The 22,875-nt window shown below is 43.7% G+C and overlaps 1 protein-coding gene across 1 annotated transcript in view; it reads right to left on the bottom strand.

Annotated features, from left to right (window-relative positions):
- Positions 1-8,664: 8,664 nt before the first annotated feature.
- Positions 8,665-22,875, bottom strand: part of FBXO16 (F-box protein 16) — a 58,371-nt gene continuing 44,160 nt past the window's right edge. The window contains exons 7-8 of the mRNA XM_036241121.1: positions 19,455-19,557; positions 8,665-8,847 (exon numbers count right to left, since the gene is read on the bottom strand). Coding sequence (XP_036097014.1) covers positions 8,665-8,847; positions 19,455-19,557 — 286 coding nt within the window. The remainder of the gene's footprint in view (positions 8,848-19,454; positions 19,558-22,875) is intronic.

Genomic DNA, 22,875 nt, shown 5'->3' on the forward strand with positions numbered 1-22,875 from the left:
TGCAGGAGGCGGCCAATCAATGTTCTTTCTCATATATGTTTCTATCTCTCTCTCCCTCTCCCTTCATCTCTCTCTAAAATCAATGAAGAAGCCCTGGATGGTTTTGCTCACTGGTTAGAGTGACGGCCTGAGGACCAGAGAGTCCCCAGTTCGGTTCCCGCTAAGGCATATACCTCAGTTGCTGTTTGTCCCTGGCCTTGGTTGGGGTTGTGCGGGTGGTAACCAGTCAATGTGTCTCTCTCACATCAATGTTTCTCTCTCTTTTTCCTGCTCTGTTTGAAGATAAATGCAAAAGTGTCCTTGGGTGAGGATTAAAAAAAAAAATCAATAAAGAAAAATTATTTTTTTTTAAATTACCACTACCAACCCCCTTCAAATGAGCTTTTCCGCTAGGCTTGTGTTAGTAGCAGCAACATCCTCACTATGACCCGAGTTCAAAATTTTAGGATCATCTTTGATTCCTCTCACTTCCCTCCTACCCCTTTCCCCACCACCCTACCACTCACTAAGTCCTGTCAATTATTATTTTTTTAACTTAGCTCTCACACAGCCACCTTTTAAATTAAACTTCCCCCTTGGTTATTATTATTATTATTATTATATCCTCACCCGAGGACATTTTTGCATTTATCTTCAGATAGAGTGGGAGGGAGAGAGGGGGGAAGAGAGAGAGAGAGAAACATCGATGTGAGAGGGATACATTGAGTGGTTGCCACCTACATGACCCCAACCAGGACCGGGGACAAACTACAACCGAGGTACATGCCCTTAGCGGGAACTGAACCCGGGACTCTTCAGTCTGCAGGCCGACACTCTAACCGCTGAGCCAAACAGACCAGGGCTTGGTTATTATTTTGTTTGTTGTTTGTTTGTTTGTTTGTTTGTTTGTTTTGGTACGTGCCTCTAGCGGGAACCGAACCCTGGACTCTCTAGTCCACAGGCTGACGCTCCAACTGCTGAGCCAAACCGTCCAGGGCATGGTTATTATTTTTTAATGACACTTCCTACCTCACATAATCGTTTTAAGGAGTGTCTGTGAAAAGAATTTGTATAACAAAATACTGTGTAAACATAAGGTCCCATTACTCCATCTGAAGTGTGGATTACTACTGTTTATTGCTGTCATCTACTAATTGGTCTTCCTGTCTTTTGGTTACTGCCTTCAACCACCCATCCTATATACAGTTACCAGAGTAATCTGCCTAAGAGCACGCATTTATCCTTTTGGGCCTTGCTTCCCACGGTCCACAGCAGGGCTTCATCCATTTTCCCTGAGAAGTCTGATGTTTGATGAGCTAAACCAAGGTGGTCTGTCCTCATATCAAATAGCCTTGACCTTTTACTAATTCATAGAAAAAAGAAAAATTAATGGATAGAATTTTCTCGACTTGTAAAGTTTTCCCCTTTATACTTGTTTTTCCACTGTAGGAAGGATCCAGACTTTTATCTGCTCGCATTAGCAGATGACCAACTGCATGAACAAGCAGCACATAAATAACGGAGATTTGGAGACGGCAAATCGCATTTGCTTCCGCAGCTTGGTTTTCTCTGGGGCACATGTACTGGTAGCTGTGATTTTTATAATGCATGTCAGTTGTACAGTCATTTTCTTTTTTTAAAATGGTCTCTCTTTGGGTTGATTGGATGAAATATATCAGAATTTCACCATGAAAGAGAGAAAACACTGCACCCCCGAATAAATGCTTTGGCCTCTTCTTCAGGGTTTTCCCAATCTTATCACAACTACTCCCTTTCATGAATCCTTGACTTCAAAGTTGTCTAATCTCTGTTCACATTTGCTTCTTTTTTTTTTCTTTGCATAAACCATTCTATCTCCATGGAACTTTGTCCTGGCTTATGCCTGTTTATACAAATGCCTTCCAGCTTTAAAGGGCCAAAGCGACTCTCTACGTGATGAACACGTCTGACATCACGATCTCTCCCCTTCCAGGTTGGTAAACAGCAGTGTTCTTCAAACATCAAAGGGTGTCAGAAACACCTGGAATGTTTTAAAAATGCAGAGGTTTTTTGGTGGAGTTTTTTTGGTGATAACTTTTAAGTTCTACTCTCAGCAAATTGCAGTTATATAATACAGTCGTCCCTTGCCACTTTGCGCTTCGACTTTTGCGGCTTCACTCTATTGCGGTTTTTTCAAATATATTCATTAAAAAGTTGATTGAGACAGTGAAAATGATACAGCGCACGCTCGATTGTCTGAGTCATTTTTACACCCCTGTATTACAATTAAAATTAAAATTACTGTATGTATGGACTGTAGGACTATGTGTTCGAGCACCCCAGGAATCTTTCAATGCCAGGTGCAACTGCTAGAGTCTGGAGAGGATTAACCGTGATAAACGAGGGATGACTATATAGTGTTATCAACTACAGTCACCATGTTGTACATTAGATCCTCAGACCTTATTCATCATACAGCTGGGAATTTGTACCCTTTTTCTAAATCCTTGTTTTCCCCAACCCCAACCCTTGGCAACCACTTTCCTACTCTCTATTTCTATGAGTTTGACTTTTCAAAAAAGATTCCACATATAAGTGATACCATGCAGTGTTTGTATTTCTTTCTTCGCCTTATTTCACTTAGCCTAATGCACTCAAGGGAGATTCATGTATTTGAAAACATAAGGATTTCTTTCTTTCTCATGGCTGAATATTACATATATATCTCATCTTGTCTATCCATTTATCTGTTGATGGACACTTTGTTTCCATGTCTTGGCCACGGTAAATAATACTGCAATGAACATCGGTATGTCTATTATCTCTTCAGTATCATTTTTCATTTCCTTTGGATATATACCCAGAAGTGGAATTGCTGGATCATATGGTAGTTTCATTTTTAAATATGTTTTTATTGATTTCTTAGAGGGAGAGAGAGAGAAACATCAATGTGAGAGAGAAACATTGATCGGCTGCCTCCTGCACTCCCCCCACTGGGGATTGAACACGCAACCCAGGCATGTGCCCTGACTGGGAATCACACCGGAACCTCTCAGTCCATGGGACGACGCTCAATCCACTGAGCCACACCAGCCAGGCAGTAGTTCCATTTTTAATTTTCTGAGGAAACTCCATACTGTTTTCCACAGTGACTGCACCAATTTACATTCCCACCAACAGTGTGTAAGGGTTGACTTCTCTCCGGATTCTCAGCAGCACTTGCTCTTGCTTGTCTTTTAGAGGTAGCCATTCTAACAGGTGTCAGGTAACATCTCACTGTGGTTTTGGTTTGCGTTTTCAGATTGTATCATGTGTCAGAAATCCCTTCCTTTCTGAAACTGTATAATATTCCATTGTATGTATATACTACGTTTTGTTTATCCACTCCTCTATCCCTGGATGTTTGGGTTGCTGACACCTTTTAGCAACTGTGAACAATGCTGCACAGATATCTCTGAGTCCTTTCTTTCCATTATTTTAGGTATATACTCAGAAGTGGAATTACTGGATTATGATAATTCTATGTTTAATTTTTTGGAGAAACCCCATAGTTTTCTATAGCAGCTGCTATTTCACATCCCCACCATCAATATACAAAGGTTCCAATTCTCCACCCTTGCCAACACGTTATTTTGTGTTTTCCATAACAGCTACCCTAATGACTGTAAAGGGGTTGGTTACTTTTAAAAATACGTTTCTTCTTTGGATTGTGAGTTCTTCAAAAACTGACTATATGAATATTTGTTTTATTGATTCGAATGGAATTAAAGACCTGAGATGAATAAATATTTCCCTATGGGTGCCGGTAAGAATATTCAGAATCCCCTAAAGCCTCTCCACAGTAGTGGCGAGAAATGTTTTCACCAACACCAGTCATGTCTGAGTTTTCAAGCAAGACCTAAAATGGACAGAAAAGGTTCAGTTCTCCAGACTCAGATCAGAAGGAAAGGAGCGCCCTCTTGTGCTCGTTCTCTGCCAGTGTCAGTGAATAAAGAAGTCTGCTGAGAAATGACCATTTCAGACGTGATGATATTCCAATGACAACAGCCAAACTCCAGTCATGTGCCTACAGCATAAAAGAAAATGTGAAAATATGGAGAGAGTTTAACTGGTCTCCTTTGAAAAATTCCAAATCTAGAAGGAGTGAGGGAATAAAATACATGCAGAAAAAAACTATTGTAAAAGACTATAGGTAAAATGGATAGATTACTATGTGAATGCTGAGGATTGAAACTTCACAGGAGATAAGTTAAGATTCACGTTAAAATGTAAACCTTGATGGTCAAAAAGAAACTCGAGTTGGCACTGGGCAGCCTCCATGTGGATCTAGCTGTCAGGTCTCCACGGCCTCTTCTGAGGTGTGCGCTCCCTCTCTTTTGGAGGGAGGCCCTGTGAACTCATCTTGTGCCCCTTTCTTCCCCATAGTGTCCTGCCCATAACTACCTGTCTCTTCAGTTTCATTTCCCAACACTCCCTCCTTCCCCAAACTGGCTGTTGCCTGGGACACTCTCTCCTTAGCTTCCCTTGGCCTCGATGCTCACAAAGATAACTACGTAGGTCCTCTGGCTTTAGGGTTTCTGCAAGTATGATCAGGGTGGGGACCAGTTACAAAGGATTAAGAAGCTCTCTTGCAACCCTTGCTCCTAGAAGCAGCCTTCAGCTGGCCTCTTAGAGCCCTTCGGCCGTAGGGTCCTTCCCTTGGTCTGCATCTTTCTCTAACACGGAATGAAGACGGAATCCAGGCAGGGCAATGGATGTGACAAAATATCCAAGCAGGTAGAAACTAATGCTCATTAGGGAAGCAGAATGGTGGAAAGAGCAGTCCTTTAGGGTCAAACACACTGAGCTCTGCTGCTTTGTAGCTGTGGCCACTTGTGGCACATGCTTGATCCCCCGTTCTGCAGCTATGAAATGGGGATAACAATACACACCTACCTACCTACCTCATGAGATTCTTGTGAAGATTCAGTATGAGAGTACATAAATCGTTTAGGGAGTATCTAGTATGATAAATGTCCACTTTCTTCCCCCTCTTGCCCCAAACCTCTTAGCCTGAAGTTTCTGTAAGTCTCATGGCTATGTCTAAGATTTCTGGGTCAGTGGCACAATAACTCAAAATTTGAGGTCAAGAGCTGCACGGGGAGCAGAAGAATAGCTGCTTTGTTTGTACTCTCGTGTATGGTGATGTGGGGAAGGGATTTCCAACCCATCCTAATGACTTCCCAAGAGTTTTTTCAACTTGCTCAAACCGATAATCTGGGAGTCATCTCTGATTTCTCCTCGTCTCTCATCTCCCATTTCTAAATTCTGTTACTTCTGAAGATATCCTAATTCCTCTGGTTCTTTCCATCCCTCTCCATGACTTTACTTTGTCACCATCACCTCTTCCCTGGAAAACTGCAGTGACTCCCTAACTGGCTTACAGTGCTGGCCCTGTTCTTACTTACACAGCTGATAGAGATCTTTCTAAATGCAGTTCTTAGCAAGCCACTCCCTTATTTAAGGTCACCTATTGATTGCTCAACTACCTCCAAGAGAAAGTGGTAACCTCTTAGCGCAGCTTCTTCTTCCTCTTGAGACTCCTGCCTACTTTTCCAGTTTTCTTTCTCACCAACCCTGAGGCAGCCCAATTCCTTTCTGCTCCAGCTACACCAGCATTTAACATTCCACAGATAAGGCACAGAGACTACGGCATTTCCTGGATGTGGGACTTCGAATGTTAAAACCAGGACTGTCCTGAGCAACCAGGATGGTGGTCACCCCAGTTTTGCCTTGGGTTTCTGCATATCTTATGCTTCTCCCCAAAAGGTTTCCCCTTGTCTCTCCACCTCCTATTTACAGCTCAATAAGACTCACCCTTGGTTTCTGCTTGGACATCGCTTGGGCAGCTCCCGGTGGGGTGGCTTATTTGTCCCTCTGGGAGCTGTCTCAACATGCTCTCCTTGCAGCTGTCACTGCTCTGTCTCCCTTGTACTCATAAACCCATTAAAGGCAGGAATCTTTTTTTTCTCCTTCTTATAGCCTCAGAGCCTAGCAGAGAGTCCGATGGACAGTAGGTGTTCAATAAAGTTTTCTTGAATTAATATCAATGTAAATTTATCTTATCAATTGTTGTCTAATTCATCTCACCAAGGGGGATGTTATGGACTGAATGTTTATGTGTCCCCCAATTTCATAAGTTGCAGTTCAGCCCGTAGAGTGGCTGTATTTGGAGACGGAGCCTCTAAGGAAGTAATCAAGGTTGAATGAGGTCATAACTGATAGGATCAGTGTCCTATCACTAAAGAAGACACCAAAGTCCTGGCCAGTTTGGCTCAGCGGTTAGAGTGTCAGCCCGCAGATCAAACAGTTTTGGGTTTGATTCCAGTGAAGGGCATATACTTTGGTTTTGGTTCAATCCCCAGCCCTGGTGGGGGTCATGTGGGAGGCAGCCACTTGATGTGTCTCTCTCACATAGATGTTTCTCTCTCTCTCTTCCTCTCCCCACCCCTCCCCCCACTCTATCTGACAATCAGTGGAAAAATATCCTCAGGGAGGATTTAAAAAAAAAAAATAGAAGACATGCCCTGGCCGGTTTGGTTCAGCAGTTAGAGTGTCAGCCTGCGGTTCAGAGAGACCCGGGTTCAGTTCCCGCTAAGGGCACGTACCTCAGTTGCAGTTTGTCCCCGGCCCCAGTTGGGGTTGTGCAGGAAGCAGTCACTCGATGTGTCCCTTTCACGTCGATGTTTCTCTCTCCCTCTCTTCCTCTCTCTCCCTCCCACTCTATCTGAAGATAAATGCAAAAATGTCCTCGGATGAGGATAAAAAAAAAATAGAAGACATCAAAGAGAGGTCCCCCTCTCTCTCTGCACAGGAACCAAGAAAAGGCCCTGTGGATTCACTGAAAAGGCCACCCGAGGAGAGAGCACACACCAGACCCTGGCCAGCCCTCCTGACACCTTGACCTTGGACTTCCAACCTCCAGAATCATGAAGAAATAAACTTCTGTTGTTTAAGCCCCCGAGTCTGTGGTACTTTGTTACGGCCACCTGAGCTGACTAACTCAGGGGGTGTACCTAGTTCATATACCTGTGCTGTGACCAGTGAAAGGTCACACACGGAACCATCCCGAGTCTATTCCCCAATGGTTACAACACTATTTCCCAATCAAAGTGTTCTTCCCTGGTAACTCCCCGAGTCTGTGCCCTCTCTGCTGGAAACTGGACAAGCCTCTATGGTCACCAGGGGATGCTGGAGTGACACGGTGAGACTTCCAAGGCTGGGACAAGCAGGGGATTCGGATTCCAGCTGGTTGTCTCTGGGGGTGCTTGTCCTTAGAACCCAGCCCGTGCTGTGAGAATTCTGGCCCACTGGGAGAGCAGAGGCCCCCGCCTTCGGGCCTGGCTGAGCCCCCTAGGATTTCAGTATGTGACTGTCTTTGGAGACAGGGTCTTCAAAGAGCTAAGAAGGCTCACTGCACTGAGGTCCTACAGGTGGGTCCCAATCCAGTCTGACTTGTGTCCTTATCATAAGGGGAGACTGAGGCAGAGAGGACACAGGTGAGCACACCCTGAGAAGGCAGCCATCTGCAAGCCAAGGAGAGAGGCCTCAGAGGAAAACAATCCTGATGACAACTTGACCTTGGACTTCCAGCCTCCAGAACTTGGAGAAAATAAACGTCTGTTGTTTAGTTTTTCTGTTTTTAAATCCTCACCTGAGGATATTTTTTCATTGCTTGTCAGATAGAGTGGGAGGGAGAGAGAGAGACACATAGATGTGAGAGAGACACATCTATTGGCTGCCTCCTGCACGACCCCAACCAGGGCCAGAGATTGAACCACAACAGAGGTCCGGTGCCCTTGACCAGAATCAAACCCACAACTCTTCGGTCTGAGGGCCGTCGCTTTAACCACTGAGCCAAACCAGCCAGGGCAATGTCTGTTGTTTATATGCCACCCACCTATGGTATTTTGTTATAGCAGCCCAAGCAGACTAAGACAGTGGCACTTTGTTATGGAAGGCCTAGCAAATGAAGACAGCATCGTAAACAGCCCCATCATTAAACTGCTCGGGCAGCCTTGGAAGTGTGCTGAGTGCATCCTCTGGGACCTTTTCAACCCCGTGGTAGCGATCATCACGTTTCCATCTACATTTGTAAATATGTCAACATTTATGCCGTGAATGGCTTTTGCCGAAATACTGTAGAAGTCACTTTCACAATATGGTACCTACACTGACAGTTTCTTTCTTTTTTAAGACTTTTTATTGATTTTTAGACAGAGAGGAAGGGAGAGGGAGAGAGAAAGAAAAGCATCGATGTGAGAGCCATACATTGATTGGCTGGCTCCTGCATGCTTCCTACCCGGATGGAGCTGGCAACCTGGGCACATGCCCTGACTGGGAATGGAACCCACAACCCTTCAGTGCATGGGACAACATTCAACCAACTGAGCCACACTGGCCAGGGCCACCAACAGTTTTTATAGAGGAGCCAAGGAACTTCCAGCGCTCCAAGGTGTGGAGGAGCATCTTGTCATTTCTATAAAAATCTTTTCACATTTTTTTAAATCGTCACATTTTTTTATTTTGAGAGAGGAAGAGAGAGATGGATGTGAGAAACATTGCCTTCCGTGCTTGCTCTACCTGAGATCAGACCCACAAACTTTTGGTGTACTGGACGATGCTCCAACCAACTGAGCCACACCAGCCAGGGCTCGTTTCGCATCTTTAAATCAGCTTCAGCTCTGGAGCCTGGACAGGTAACGACTGAAGGTCAGAGTGTCTCTGAAGGTGCTGCATGAGAACTCTCGTTGCCGCCTCGGTGGCTGGGAGCCCGGCCAGCCGAGGAGGAGGCCAGGCGAGATGCGCCGGGACTTGCAGAGGGGAGCTGCGTTCTGCACTTAGGGATATCTAGGGAGGAAAAAGATATCATTAGAGTGAGAGTCATTAAAACATCACAGGAAGCTATGTAATTAAGCGTATTTTAATGATGTAAAACAATTGTATAAAATCACAGGACTGGATGGGATTTATTGAGACTTCCCAATTTCACCACCCTTATCCCCATGCAATCTTCACCTTGAGCTGCTAATAACCACTTCTTTCGTCTCCAGAGTGCTTTCACAACCATAATTGCATCTGAACCTCGGGAAAATTCTGTGAGGGAGGTAGGGAGGTATTAAAACCTCCATGTTACACACGAATAAAACCCAAGAGCAGGCAGGTGAAGTGCCAGCCCAAGTTCACAGAGTGGGTCTGGAGACTTGTGATTCTTAGACCAGGTGAGTAACAAGTCTCCATATTTTACACTCCCTACTAATCTGCACGGGCACACATTGTCTCTAAAAAGGCAGATGTCACCATGACCTTCCAACCAAAACTCACAGTGAGAAAGGATTTCTCCTCGACATCTGGCCGCGAGCAGGAAAGAGGAAAGAAGGGAGAGAAATAATGTGAGCTGAGCTGAAAGGGAACTTGTAAGTTCACCCTGACGTTGGCCCCTCCTGGGTCCAGAGACATAAGCAGCGTGAGCAGACACAGATGCTGTGTCCTTCCCCGAGCACAATCGCCTCCTATTCCTCATATTCAGCTGGCAAGTCTCAGACGCCAGATGACTTCTGTCCCTCTAATGCTCTGACAAATATGTCTGCGACACACAGGGTTTCTATTAATCTGGGGAAAATCAGAAATTGCTTCAGCCAATGACTGCTGTTTCCTCTTCTCCGCGAACCGGCTCCCTCTTATTCCACGAAGATGAACCACACTGACTGGTCTTACCTCGCATGCTCTCTTCATCCTTCTCTAAACATGACCTGTCCTTCCAGGCCCACCTTCTGCAAGAAACTGAGTGTGTTGACCCTCGGGGGTGTCTGCCTCAGCTGGATTCCTATCGAGGCCTCTGACTTAGCACTGAACATATAGATGCTCTTGGCATTTAGGATTTGTTTCTGAATGTAATTATTTGTCTTCTGATGAAAATGCAGGCTCCCTGGGAGCAAAGCTGGAATCTACTACCTCACTGAATCTTCGGCTGCCTGCCTCTATAAAGTCATATACATTTACTGGTTTTTCTGGGAAAGAGCAGGCAAAACTGGGGTTACACATAGCAAGTTGTTAGAATCAAAGAGGGGGAAGAAAGGGGAGAAATAATTTTCTCTGGTTTTCCGTGTTGACATCAGCCTAGAGTAAGCATTTTCACCGTTGTTCTAGGATCGGCATCAGGTAAGACAACAAATAGAAGTGTTCCTTTGTGCTATGTTAGTAACAATGAAAGTAAAATTATACCTGCTGAGTGAAGAAAAACCTAGCTCTCTGTGATTCAAAAGTGGGCTGGTCACACCTCACCTGTAACAGTTTCAAATTTAATTCTACTACTGTGCAAAACTTACTTATCACTGCACGTGAGGAGCCCCTTTCTCCTGAGTCCCCAGGAAGTTCAGAGGCCCAGGCCCCCTCTTCTCAGGCTCTCCTTTTTCTCTGTGGCAGGCCCAGGGACGACCCCCGACTTCCTCCCCTCTTGGAATGGTCACTGCCTATCCAGGTTGTGGGGTTTCTCTCCCCTTCAAGGCGGGCTCAGGGAAGATGGTCTCCTTACGTCACACTTCCTTACTGTTCCTTGAAGCAAGTTCATAGACCCTCTTCACTGTAACACTCGAACAGTCATTGTTACAAGTTCATAGACCCTCTTCACTGTAACACTTGAACAGTCATTGTTACAAGAGAAAAGACAAGATTTAAAGGGAAAACATGAGGAAGTTATATAAAGGGGTACAAATCTGATAGTCCTGGATCTTAATCTAGAGCATCTGACAATCTAGAAATAACCGGCGACTTCTTTTACCAACATTGGGTACAAGCCCCTGGTTCCTGGCACTGAGCTCCTAAACCCGAGTAAATTCCCATGTGACACAATTCAGTGCTTAAAGAACTTCCTCAGTCTTCTAGTGGTGGTGGTATAGTCCATTTCTAGATGGACCATACTGATGAGCATCTGACTGATCCCACTCCTTTGCTCTTACAAACAATGCCGATATCAACTATCTGCACTTATGTGCAGGTCTGTCTGCTGTAGTCCGTTTTCTGATGGGCTGATGGAGGTGACATCCATGCAATCTCCCAGTGACCCTAGTACTGGAGCATCGTCACAGAGAGCGTTCCTTTCTCCAGGCCGTGCCTATGGAGAGGGACGGAGTCAGATCATTTAAATACACTTCTCTCTTCAGTTGAACTTACTGTTATTCTTCTAGAGATAGTTACCCAATAAGATCTCCGCACGTTGTTATCATGCCTTTAAATGGAAGGACACAGGAGAAGAAATGGAAGGCCAGGCTCCAGGGTTCTGTTCTTGGCCACTTCCTGGGCAATCGGTGCCTAAATCTTCAATTGCTGGATAGATCTCTCTCATCCCATTCTCCTTCCTGAGCTCTGGGCTCCTATGTTCAGTTCTCTTTGGACTGTGTATAAGTGTCGTCCAGCAAATGCGTGATACCTAAAATGTTGTGTTTGTAGTTTCAGTCGTGGTGGGAGAAACATTACTATAATTGTTCAACCCAGATACCTAGAAGTTACCCCTTACTTGACTGGAAGCTCCCCCCACCCACCTGTAAGCATCTGGAGGGCAGAGATTGTATCTTGTTATGGTTGTACCCCTAGGACCTAGTCCAGTGCCTGCAAACTACTTGTTGGGTCAATGAATAAACATATGAATGATTTCTTCTTTTTTCCATTCCAGAGCAACAGCTGAAACTACCGTGCAGGTGGACTTTGAAGCTGGGATAGAAAATTCCACTCTCCAGGCTGGGTGTCATTTTATTGGGCAGGAAGGATGGTGAGAGGCTACTGAGGCTGACTGGCCAGGAAAGAGCAGGCTAAGGCCCAGGAAGGGCTGTCGGCAGGGCACAGCTTGTATCTGCCAGCTCCCTCAAGTACCTCTGTCTGTCGCTCCACAGCTGGACTTGATGTTGTTGTTTTCCACCCATGTTATTTGCAGACATTTGCGAATGACTTGATACAAACACCACCATTGGAGAAACCCATGGATAACTTAAGAGCATTGATCAGGTCAAGGAGCATGTGGACATGAAGAACAGATAAATGCAGTATCGACAATGAGACCCCTGCAATGCGCCCTCACGCTTCTAGAAACGCCACTGCCACCAATAATGATTGCAAATATCTGACTGCCGGGCGTGGTGCAGAGTCATATATTCGTTCTTTCATTTAATCTTCCCAGGCTTGTGATATGGTAAAGAAGTGGAAAGAAGGTGACAATCTTCACTTTGTAGGAGACCCTACCCACATCCCCCTTTTTAAAAAATCTACCCTCAACACTTTATTATGACGCTCAGTTCTGGGGTGATGTGGTAAAACTGTATATAAATATGGACTATTGTGTTTGCAAATCACAAAATCAGAAGGTTTTTTTTGTTTTGTTTTGTTTTTTATGTTTTAGTCATAGAAACACAGCTTTGACTCACTCCTGTAAACTATCTAAGCTTAGGCTAGGGGCTGAGTAACAAGTAAGAACCACCAGTGGGGATATAGGCTCAGAGTCCAGAGAAGGTGGCAGAGAAGGGCCCACCTCCAGGGGTTTCCTTCTGAGAGGAGAGTCGAAGAGGGGTGACTGCTCATCCTGCCATCAGGTGATGGATGCTTAATCCCCAGGAGGAAGCTGCTTGCATCGGGGATTCTGAGAGGAGGACCTCTACCATCCTGCCTGCCTGGGAGCCCAGGTAGCTGCTCAGACCTGCCTGTCCCCTTCTAGGGGCCCTGCTTCCGTCAGCGCCTGTGGAGAGGGGGCTCTCTTCCCTTCCTCCCTCACTCTGCTTCTGTGGGAAATGGAGGAAAGACGTTTGGGAGAAATAATCCATACAGTTTTAGAGAAGCCTCAGGCCTTTGTTCTGGGTTTCTCTTTTAAGTAACCTCGGGGTACAGTGGTCAGCTGTGGGGGAAGGCTAAGCCACTCTAGGCAGGGTTTTGAAATTTAAAGCCAAGACTATGTGATGGCACCATTCAGTAGGTGAAACAAGGTAGAGGCATGTTGCAAAATGTTCACAGGCCATAACGTTCGAATGGTTGGTTGTTAGTAATGATTGTGAACTCATATTTCAAACATCCATGTCTCACAAAATTGGTTTCTACTATAGTTTGTGGTGAAATACTATATTACAAAATATCACACACACACGCACACACACACACACACATACCCTACGTACATACATGTTCATTTTATTTATTTATTTTTTACTTTTTTTATTTTTTATCCTCACCCGAGGACATTTTTCCATTTTTTGTTCAGATAGAGTGGGAGGGGAAGAGAGGAAGAGAGAGAGAGAGAGAAACATCAATGTGAAAGGGACACATTGAGTGGCTGCCACCTGGACAACCCAACCAGGGCCGGGACAAACTGCAACCAAGGTACATGCCCTTAGCAGGAACTGAACCCGGGTCTCTCTGGACCGCAGGCTGACGCTCTAAGCACTGAGCCCAACCGGCCAGGCCCATACATGTACATTTTAAACCCCAGTAGTAACAGTGATTAAAATGTCATAAGTAGCTCTGGCTGGTTTGGCTCAGCAGTTAGAGTGTCAGCCCATGGACCAGAGAGACCTGGGTTCGGTTACCGCCAAGGGCACATACCTCGGTTGCAGTTTGTCCCTTTTTCTGGTTGGGGTTGTATGGGTGGTGACCAGTCGATGTGTCTCTCTCACATCAATGTTTCTTTCTCTTTCTTCCCCCCATCTCTTCCTCCTGCTCTATCTGAAGATAGATGCAGAAATGTCCTCAGGTGAGGATTAAAAAAGAAAATTTAAATGTCATAAGTAATACATATCTAACAAGAAATATTATGTAACTCATAAGCACAGTTCTCTTCTATTAGATTCTGAAGAGAAGCCGATCTGTGTCATATATCTGGCGTTTAACTCTTACATAAAAAGCAAGTAGCCATTTGGCCCCAGTCTAAGTATTCAGTGAAATGCTGAAAATTTCCTGTAGAAGCCGGTAGAATCACTCCTGTTGGAAATGCCAGGGTCATTTATTATCCTAACATGGTAAAACAAGAGGCAACAAGACAGAACAAGCAAACGACACTCTTACAGACAAAGAAGTGCAGAGATTCTAAGTGGGGTCCCTCCTGAGAGTTCCTTTTGCCCCCAGGATTCCTAGCAATTAGGCCTTTTCTTCTCTGAGGTATCAGAAACGAAGAGGAGCCGGTTGGGGTTGGGAGGCAGTGGAGTGCACATGACAGAATTCACGGCACTGAGCCCAGCACTCCCTGCTCCCCTGCACGAGGTGAAATGCGGGAGCACACAGGCACGAGATGGTGCAGAGGCCGGGCAGGAACAGAAAATGCCTGGCTTACATTTCACAGCTATGGACGCAACCATATTTTACAGAGTGGAAACTAGAAGAGAAAGGAAAGATAAAGGGAGAAGATCAAGTAAACTAGGGAGAAATAAAGGCAAAAGCGAGACGCTTATTCCATAGGTTGGAGCCTCCTTCTGGCTGCCTGGTTGACCCCTCCAGCAGCTGCTCACCATCAGCTAGCTCTCGTCTCCCCTCCTGGCTCTCCCCTCCCCTCGCCTCGCCTCTCAGACTGCTGATTGGGTGGGATTCTGACTGCTGCTACTTGCTACTTTGTGCTGAATGCTCAAGTTAGCTAGGCACTATGCTAAATCCTTTACATCCCCTCCCAACCCTGTGAGGTTAGTGAAGTTACTAATTCAATTTCACAGATGAGAAACAGAGTCTCCGAGAGGTTAACAACTTGGCCAAATTCACCGAGCTACTAAAATTGTGGTATCGGGCAATGAACCTAGGCTGTTTAAGTCCCCAACTGTGCTCTTGGTCAGCAAAGTGAAAAGGAAGATGGTAGGTGGGGGAGGACAAACATATATTGTACTTTATATGTACCTAGCATTTAGTTCTGACAACAATCATTTAACAGATGAAGAAACAGAGGCTCAGTAACTTATCCAAAGTCGCACAGTTTAGTAAAAGGACCCAAGTCCCTCTGACTGCAAAACCAAATACACTTTCTTATTTTTCCTTCCCAATGGAATTCCCAAAAATGTCACTGCTAGAACCGAATAATTAAAAATCTCTCCTATAGATATTTTTAGATCTCCACATCCAAGCCAAACAAACATGATAAAACCAACACCTGGGGAGTTCTATTAAAGACTGCCTGCAAGGAAACCACGGCATAACTTTGTTTTGTAAATTTTTCTGTTTCAATTAATTATATTTTCTAGGGTTCAAAGAAAAAGATGGGAGGCAGAAACTTGTTTTATTGCTTTATAAGTAGGAGTCACGGAATAATGGATCCTTTTGGTTATTCTGTGTAGTCATCTCAGTCACAGCTGCGTCCCTCAGGTATCAGGAGAGGGGTGAGTGAATGTGGTAGGAAGCTATGGGGTCGATAGATCAGACGTTACCTGGAATGGACCTGAAAGATATTGGGATCCAACTCTCATTTTATGTATGTATGTATTTATTTTTTAAATAGCAGGACTTATCAACATTCATGTTTTAGCCTATGCTATTGTGTTTAATATACACTAGGTTTATATACATATATACACACACACATATTTTTTTAATCCTCACCTGAGGATATTTTTTCTATTTATCTTCAGATAGAGAGGGAGGGAGAGAGAGGGAGAGAAAGGAAGAGAGAGAGAAACATCGACAGGAGAGGGACACATCGACTGGTTGCCTCCCACACGACCCTGACCAGGGCTGGGACCAAACTGCAACCGAGGTTCATGCACTCGGCCAGAATGGAACCTGTGACTCATTGGTCCGCAGGCCGATGCTCTAAAGGCTGAGCCAAACCAGCAGGGCCCAACTCTGATTTTATACATGGAAACTCAGAGGCTGTGACTGCTAAGTTAATGGTAGAGCTGAGGCTAGAAACCGCGGTTTTCTGAATCTTAAACCATCGTTCTTTCCATGGAAAGGAACCAGGAACCACTTTTGAATATGTTCCTTTTCCCTCCCCTTTTGAACCAGAGAGGGGGAAAAATGTGAGAAAGCTTAAAGAAGCATTTAAAATCATCATAATCAAGTAATCTTGGAAAGAGGTGAAGAAGGTAACTGCAGAGGCTGGAATTAGCCAGCACAGGAAAAGATAAGGTCTTATCTAAAGCAATTAGAGTAAACAGGCAATTAAAGGCTTTTGTTACTTGTATTACAATGAACGCTCTGAAACAAGCGAGCTTTTGAAATCCTTGCCCAAATCAGAACCTAGAAGTGAGGACCTCTAACCTCCAAGCAAAGTTCAGTGAGAGACAAAAGGTGTTTGTTTTTATGCTTAACTGGGTAGGAAAAAGAATGGGAAACAAAATGTCAGCTGGGATCCTGTGAGTCCCATTTCAGGGCCTGGGGAGTCCAAGCCCACCCCTGGGTTTTTGTGCATTGTCCCAAAGGGGCTTTTGCTTCTGTTGCCTTCTAGACTCCTGAGATCTCGTTTCCGTGTGTAAAGGGAATAGAAATTTCTCCCCAGCAACAGCAAATACATTTGATCCATATCACTAACACCTTCCTGGTGTCTCTCCCCTACCTCATCTCAGCTTCTCGCCATGGGGGGTGGGGGGGTGGGGGGGGTGGGGGGACTTCTCTCTCCTCTTTCCTCCCCTTCCCTCGAAGGAGCAGAAACAACTTTCTCTAATCTCCAGCAGAGAAGGTCCCCCCTCATATGAAGGGAGGTGCCCACAGCACCCAAGCCCTCAAGGAGTCATCTCTCTCCACAAGCTCATCCATAGCTCTCTCCTTGCCCTTCCCAAAGAGGAATTGTGGGGCCAGCTGTTATGATTAAATTTAAAATTTTTTTCACATCTTTCCATGAGATGGGAAAATCTCTGGAATTTAATTAAAATGATACCTGGCTCTACGGGGATGTTTATACTTTAAAATTGCTTTGTTCTGTATGGAATTTTGTAATAACTAATACTTGGGCACTTCTTGATATGTATAGAATTTTTTAAAAGTTATCTTTATTGTTGAAAGTATTACAGACCCCCCCCCCCCCTTTCCTCCTTGTTCAAAATTGTAAAGCACTAGAGAGAAGATCTAGGCTTTACTCCCATCTTCCAGCAGTGATTCACCCTACAAGGTGGTGAAATGGAGCAGCTGCAACCAGGCAGCACCGGAACGGACAGCCTGAGAGGGAATCAGACACCCTTTGAAGGGGTGGGCTCTGAAAACGCAAACCTGTGCAATAACAGAGAACATCATGAGCTCACAATACATGTAGATTTGAAACTGTTTTCCTAAGAACGTTTCTCTTTTTAAAGAGAGCTCTCATATTTGAAGGCTCTGTCCTGAGGGGAGAACCATGAAGATGGCCCCTATTAGCCACAGCCCTAGAGAAATTACCTAAGGAATATTCTTTGTACTTCTACATTCCTGCGCTTTTTCTTCTCTTCCAACCTCTATGTTCACAAAGCTTTAACTGCTCCAACTAGCACATGCCCCCTTTTCTATTTAAGGGGGGCAAGGAACAGTCACGTGTTCAGATCTCAGGAACCTCTTGGCCAGGCTTTGGGGGTCTGTCCCTTGCATCCTTGCCTTTGTAACGTGTGCCCCTAAGTTCCACCTGCTCCCCTGCTTCTCTAGTTTCTCCTGAAATCTTCCTAGATAAACCTAAGCGACATGAGAATTTTCTATCAAATGAATATGTAATTATTTCCTTTGCATCTCATCTGGGTCTACAGTTGTCAGAGTTTTATTTGCTCCCTACTGTCCTTGGGTCCCCTAATTGATTTCCTCAATACCCATTTCCTTTTCTCTCAAGCCCCACATCCAGTGTTTCTTCATTTTCTCAAGCAATTTGCATCACTTAGGGGGGTTATTTCCTAGGAGTTACGTGGCCTATGGTGAGGGCAAACTGCTACCTTGTGGAGAGGGGGCATTGGTCACACTCACCCGGTGGCCCAAATAGCCAGTTATCACAGGCATCGTCACCCAGTCAAAGACCATCCCATACTTTTGGAGGGTTTAATTATGCCTATGCTTCTTAGCAAAACCACTAAGCATAAATAGTGACTGTAATTAGCATATTTACATAAACAATACAAGTAGATCAATACAGTCACGTACTTCATTTATTAATAGCTTAATTGTTTAATTTGCCCTGTTTTCCCTTTGGGCTTTAATTAGCAGTACAACTTTTAAAGTTTTTAATTTGTAACAAATATTTTAACTTAAGCAAGCCCTGCTAGTATGTGCCAGATGGTTAATGTCAAAAGCTCATGGGGAAGGCTTCTGTTTAGCCTTTGATTTTTGTTGTTGTTTTGTTTTTTAAGCTGGAGAAATGTTTGTGCTGATAATTTGTAAGCATACATCACCATCAACTTTTATCGTCCTTCAGTTCCCTGATCTCCCCCAGATTTCTCTTCTAGTCCTAGCTTAGGAGGAGCCAGGAAACCAGACAGAAGCATGTCTGAATGGCCTGCGTGATAAGCCTCATAAAGTTATTTTTCTCAATTAATGGTTTTCACTGACAATTTTACTGCTCTGCCTTAAGCTTCCCTGTTCCCTGGGGCATTTGTACATCTGCCTGTGATAAGCCCATCCAGTCCAACAAAATTGGTCCCTCAGAATACAAACTGCCCTATTTTAAAAAGCTCATCTCTCCCTCTCTCTCTTTGAACATAATAACACTTGAAAATAAATTTAAATGGAAAGTAATAGGGCTTTAAAGCAGAGCTATCAAAGTGATTTACTCATGAGTACATACTTATTCTTCTCCCAATTGACATCCATTTCATATTAATTTTCCTTGAGTGTGTATCCTCAGCTTTTTTTTTTCTAAATCCTTACTAATAATATGAAGTTTTTATTTCACCCTTATTCCCTTCTACTTTGCACCAAAGACTCACATGTGCTAAAAGGGATCCACTGGGGGTATAGAACCACAGTTTGGAAAACTCTGCTATGAAACGATAATGCTCCCTCGACACAATTACTGACTTTATTAGGTCGTCAATTAGCTATTTTTTTTCATTAGGGACAGAGAAGTTCTGAGTTCACTTTTTCTGAAGTTACTTGAACTGCACTGTTATGATCTGCACTGTACTCCTCTGGCAGCAGGAAAGCTATGGAAAGTGTACCTTTTCTTATGTCAGCGAACCCTTCATTCCATTGAGAAGTAATTTCTGTAGAGAAATTTCTATAGCCGCAACCCCCCACCCCGGGACCAAAGGACTCATAGCAGAAGAAAAACCTAATAATGCTCCCTTTATATTATATTGTTCTCAAAGCAGATTCATACACATCAGTTCATCTGGTTGTGGTTGTTTTGGTGTTTTTTTTCTTTAACAGATGAGTAAAGAGGGGCTCTGAGAGATGAAATAAAGGGCGTCTTCAAGATTACACAGCTTGTCAGTCGGTTTCAGAGACTAGAATTTAAACCACCACTGGATTCTGATTAAAAAAACAAATTCAGTTTCGCAAACAGGATTTAGAGAGCCAGCGATTATGGTGGGGCATCTTTTGAAAGCAATACTCACCAGTGACTGGGCTTTCCTTAGCTTAGATCTGTCCTGCAATTTATTTTTCTTATCATGTGACTGTCGGCTGGAATCTGGGGTCACTGAATGTCTTTTCTTTCTTCTGTAAGTTGGAAAGCATTGGAAAAATTACAAATAATCATTTTAAAACTTTGTCCATTTGATTTTGTTGTTCTTAGGATTTAAAAGATTATCTTCACTCAGCTGGAAACAAGCCAAATGTCTATCAATAGAGAACTGGTTGAATAAACTCTACAGCCACACAATGAAGTGTTATAAGCTGTAAAAAGGAAGGCAGAATATTTCTGGATACAACTGTGGAGTGATCTCCAGGATATATTGTTACATGAAAAAAGGAAAAGTGGATAAAGTGGTATGTACTGTATGTTACTATTTATTTCCAAAAAAAGTGTGTGTGTGTTTTAATTTTATTTTTAACATTTTATTTATTTTTTATTTAATTAATTAATTTTTGTTACAGATGTTAATCCTTTTCCTCCCACTGATACCCCCCTCCCCACCCTCCCCACCCTGTCCCCAGCTTTGTTGTCCATGTCCATTGTTCATGCATACGTGCATATAAGTTCTGTGGTTTATCTCTCCCCTCCACCCCCTTTTCTGGGGATTGTCAGTCTGTACCCCACTTCCACATCTCTGGGACTACCCCATTCCTCAGACTGTTATGTTCATTGTATTCCACAAATAAGTGAGATCATGTGATATTTGTCTTTCTCTGCTTGGCTTGTTTCGCTTAGGATAATACTTTCCAGATCCCTCCATGTCCTCTCAAAGGATAAGAGATCTTTCTTTCTTACAGCTGCATAGTACTCCATTGTGTATATGTACCACTGCTTTTTTACCATTTGTCTGCTAATGGACACTTGGGCTGTTTCCAGATCTTAGCTATTGTAAATAGTGCTGCTATGAACATGGGGGTACATACATTCTTTCTGATTGGTGTTTCAGGCTTCTTAGGGTATATTCCTAGAAGTGGGATCACTGGGTCAAATGGAAGTTCAATTTTTAATTTTTTGAGATAACACCATATTGTTTTCCATAATGGCTGCACCAGTCTGTATTCCCACCAGCAGTGTACTAGAGTCCCCTTTTCTCCACAACCTCACCAACACTTGTTGTTTGATGATTTGTTGATGGCGGCCATTCTAACAGGTGTGAGGTGATACCTCATTGTTGTTTGAATTTGCATCTCTCTGATGATTAGTGATGTTGAGCATTTCTTCATATGTCTCTTAGCCATTTATGTGCTTTTAAATGGAAAGATTACACCATGTATTCTGAGAAATGGTTACCCATAAGTAGGATTTCCATGTGACCCAATCAGGCACAAGGAACAGGATGGAAGGGTAGGAACAGAAGCTAGACTTCTCCACCTGTACTTTGTTTTGTTTATTTGACTGTGGAACCATCTCAGTTTTTCTCAAAATTATAAAATAAAGAGAAGACTGAAAATCCCTAAACTCTAAAAATAAAATGAAACAAATGATCCTGTCCCTTGAGTTGGTGGCATTAGCACAGACACAATTACTTCCTGGGACTTTTACATAGTAATGTGTCTGAATATTCTTAGTAGAATATATCTTGAGGACAAAACACAAGCAAATGAATCTTAAATTGCTTTCAGTAATCCTGTGGTTTGTATTAACGTTACTATTTGTTTTCTAAAACTATCATATATATTAGGATAAAATAGAGATGAGCAGACCATAGCCCAGAGGCCAACTGCAGCCTGATGCCTTTTTTTGTAAATAAAGTTTGATTGGCACACAGTCATGCTTATTTTTTGCATATTGTCTATGGCTATTTTCAGGCTACAATGGCAGAGTTGAACAGTTGTAACGTATGTCCTGCACAGCCTAATGTATTTGCTGTCTGGCCTTTTCCTGAAAAAGTTCACCTAAAATAATGGATCTAGGAAATGATCATCAATGGCCACAAATATCACACACACACACAAAAGAGTAACAAGCCCTGGCTGGTGTGGTTCAGTGGTTAGAGCATCGGCCTGCACACTGAAGGGTTGCGGGTTCAATTCCCTGTCAAAGGCACATACCTGGGTTGCAGGTTTGATCCCTGGCCCTGGTAGGGGCATGTGTGTGAGGCAACCAATCGATGTGTCTCTCTCATATTGATGTTTCTCTTTCTCTGTCTCTTTCTCCTTCCCTCCTTCTCTCCCTTCCCCTCTCTCTAAAAATCAACAGAAAAAAATAGATTAACAAAAAAAAAGAGAGAGAAAGAGAATGAGAAAGTATGTACCTCATGATGGGACTACATGACCATTATATACTCAAGCCTCTAGATAAGCGGTTCTCAACCTGTGGATCGTGACTCCTTTGGGGGTTGAACAACCTTTTCACAGGGGTCACCTAAGACATAACAGTAGCAAAATTACAGTTATGAAGTAGCAACAAAAATAATTTTATGGTTGGGGGTCACCACGACATGAGGAACTGTAGTGAAGGGTCACGGCATTAGGAAGGTTGAGAACCACTGCTCTAGATCTTACCACCAGTATGGCCAAATACAGGAGACAGAGGAACATGTGATGTTGATGTTGGGAGTGCAACCAGCAAAATTCAAAAGGTGAGAAGCTCTACAGGATAAATGACTTGATTTCTGTCACAAACAAATTACAACAGGAAGAGAGAGAGAGTGAGAGAAGGAGGGAGGGAAGGAAAGAAAAGAAAGGAAGGGAAACCTATGGATTAAAAACAAAGACTTAAGTGACACATGGACAAAATGGACCTTATTTGGGAAATGACTAAATAAACTGTTTAAAAATATCCAACACTCGCCATGGCCGGTTTGGCTCAGCGGTTAGAGCGTCTGCCTGCGGTCCTGAGAGACCCGGGTTCAGTTCCCGCTAAGGGCACGTACCTCGTTTGCAGTTTGTCCCCGGCCCTGGTCGGTCGTGCGGGTGGCAGCCACTCGATGTGTTCCTTTCACATCGATGTTTCTCTCTCTCTCTGTGTTCCTCTCTCTCTCCCTCCCACTCTACCTGAACAGAAGATGGAAAAATGTCCTCAGGTGAGGATTAAAAAAAAAAAAATCCAACACTCATGAGACATTCAAGGAAACCAGATAACTGATTTGATATTTGATTGATTCTATAAAAAAATCATTCATTGATTTAGATGTGATATGGTATTAAGTTATGACTTTTATTTTTATTTATTTACTCATTTTTCTTTATTGATTTTTAGAAAGAGAGGAAGGGAGAGAGAGACAGAAATATCAACGAGAGAGAACATCGATTGACTGACTCCTGCATGCCCCCCATTGGGCATGTGCCCTGACCAGGAATCGAACTATCGACCTCTTGGTGCATGGGTCGACACTCAACCACTGAGCCACACCAGCTGGGCTCAAGTTATGACTTTTACAAAGGTTCTATTTTTTAAGG

Source organism: Molossus molossus, unplaced genomic scaffold, assembly GCF_014108415.1.
Source record: "Molossus molossus isolate mMolMol1 unplaced genomic scaffold, mMolMol1.p scaffold_m16_p_4, whole genome shotgun sequence".
Taxonomy (NCBI): domain Eukaryota; kingdom Metazoa; phylum Chordata; class Mammalia; order Chiroptera; family Molossidae; genus Molossus; species Molossus molossus.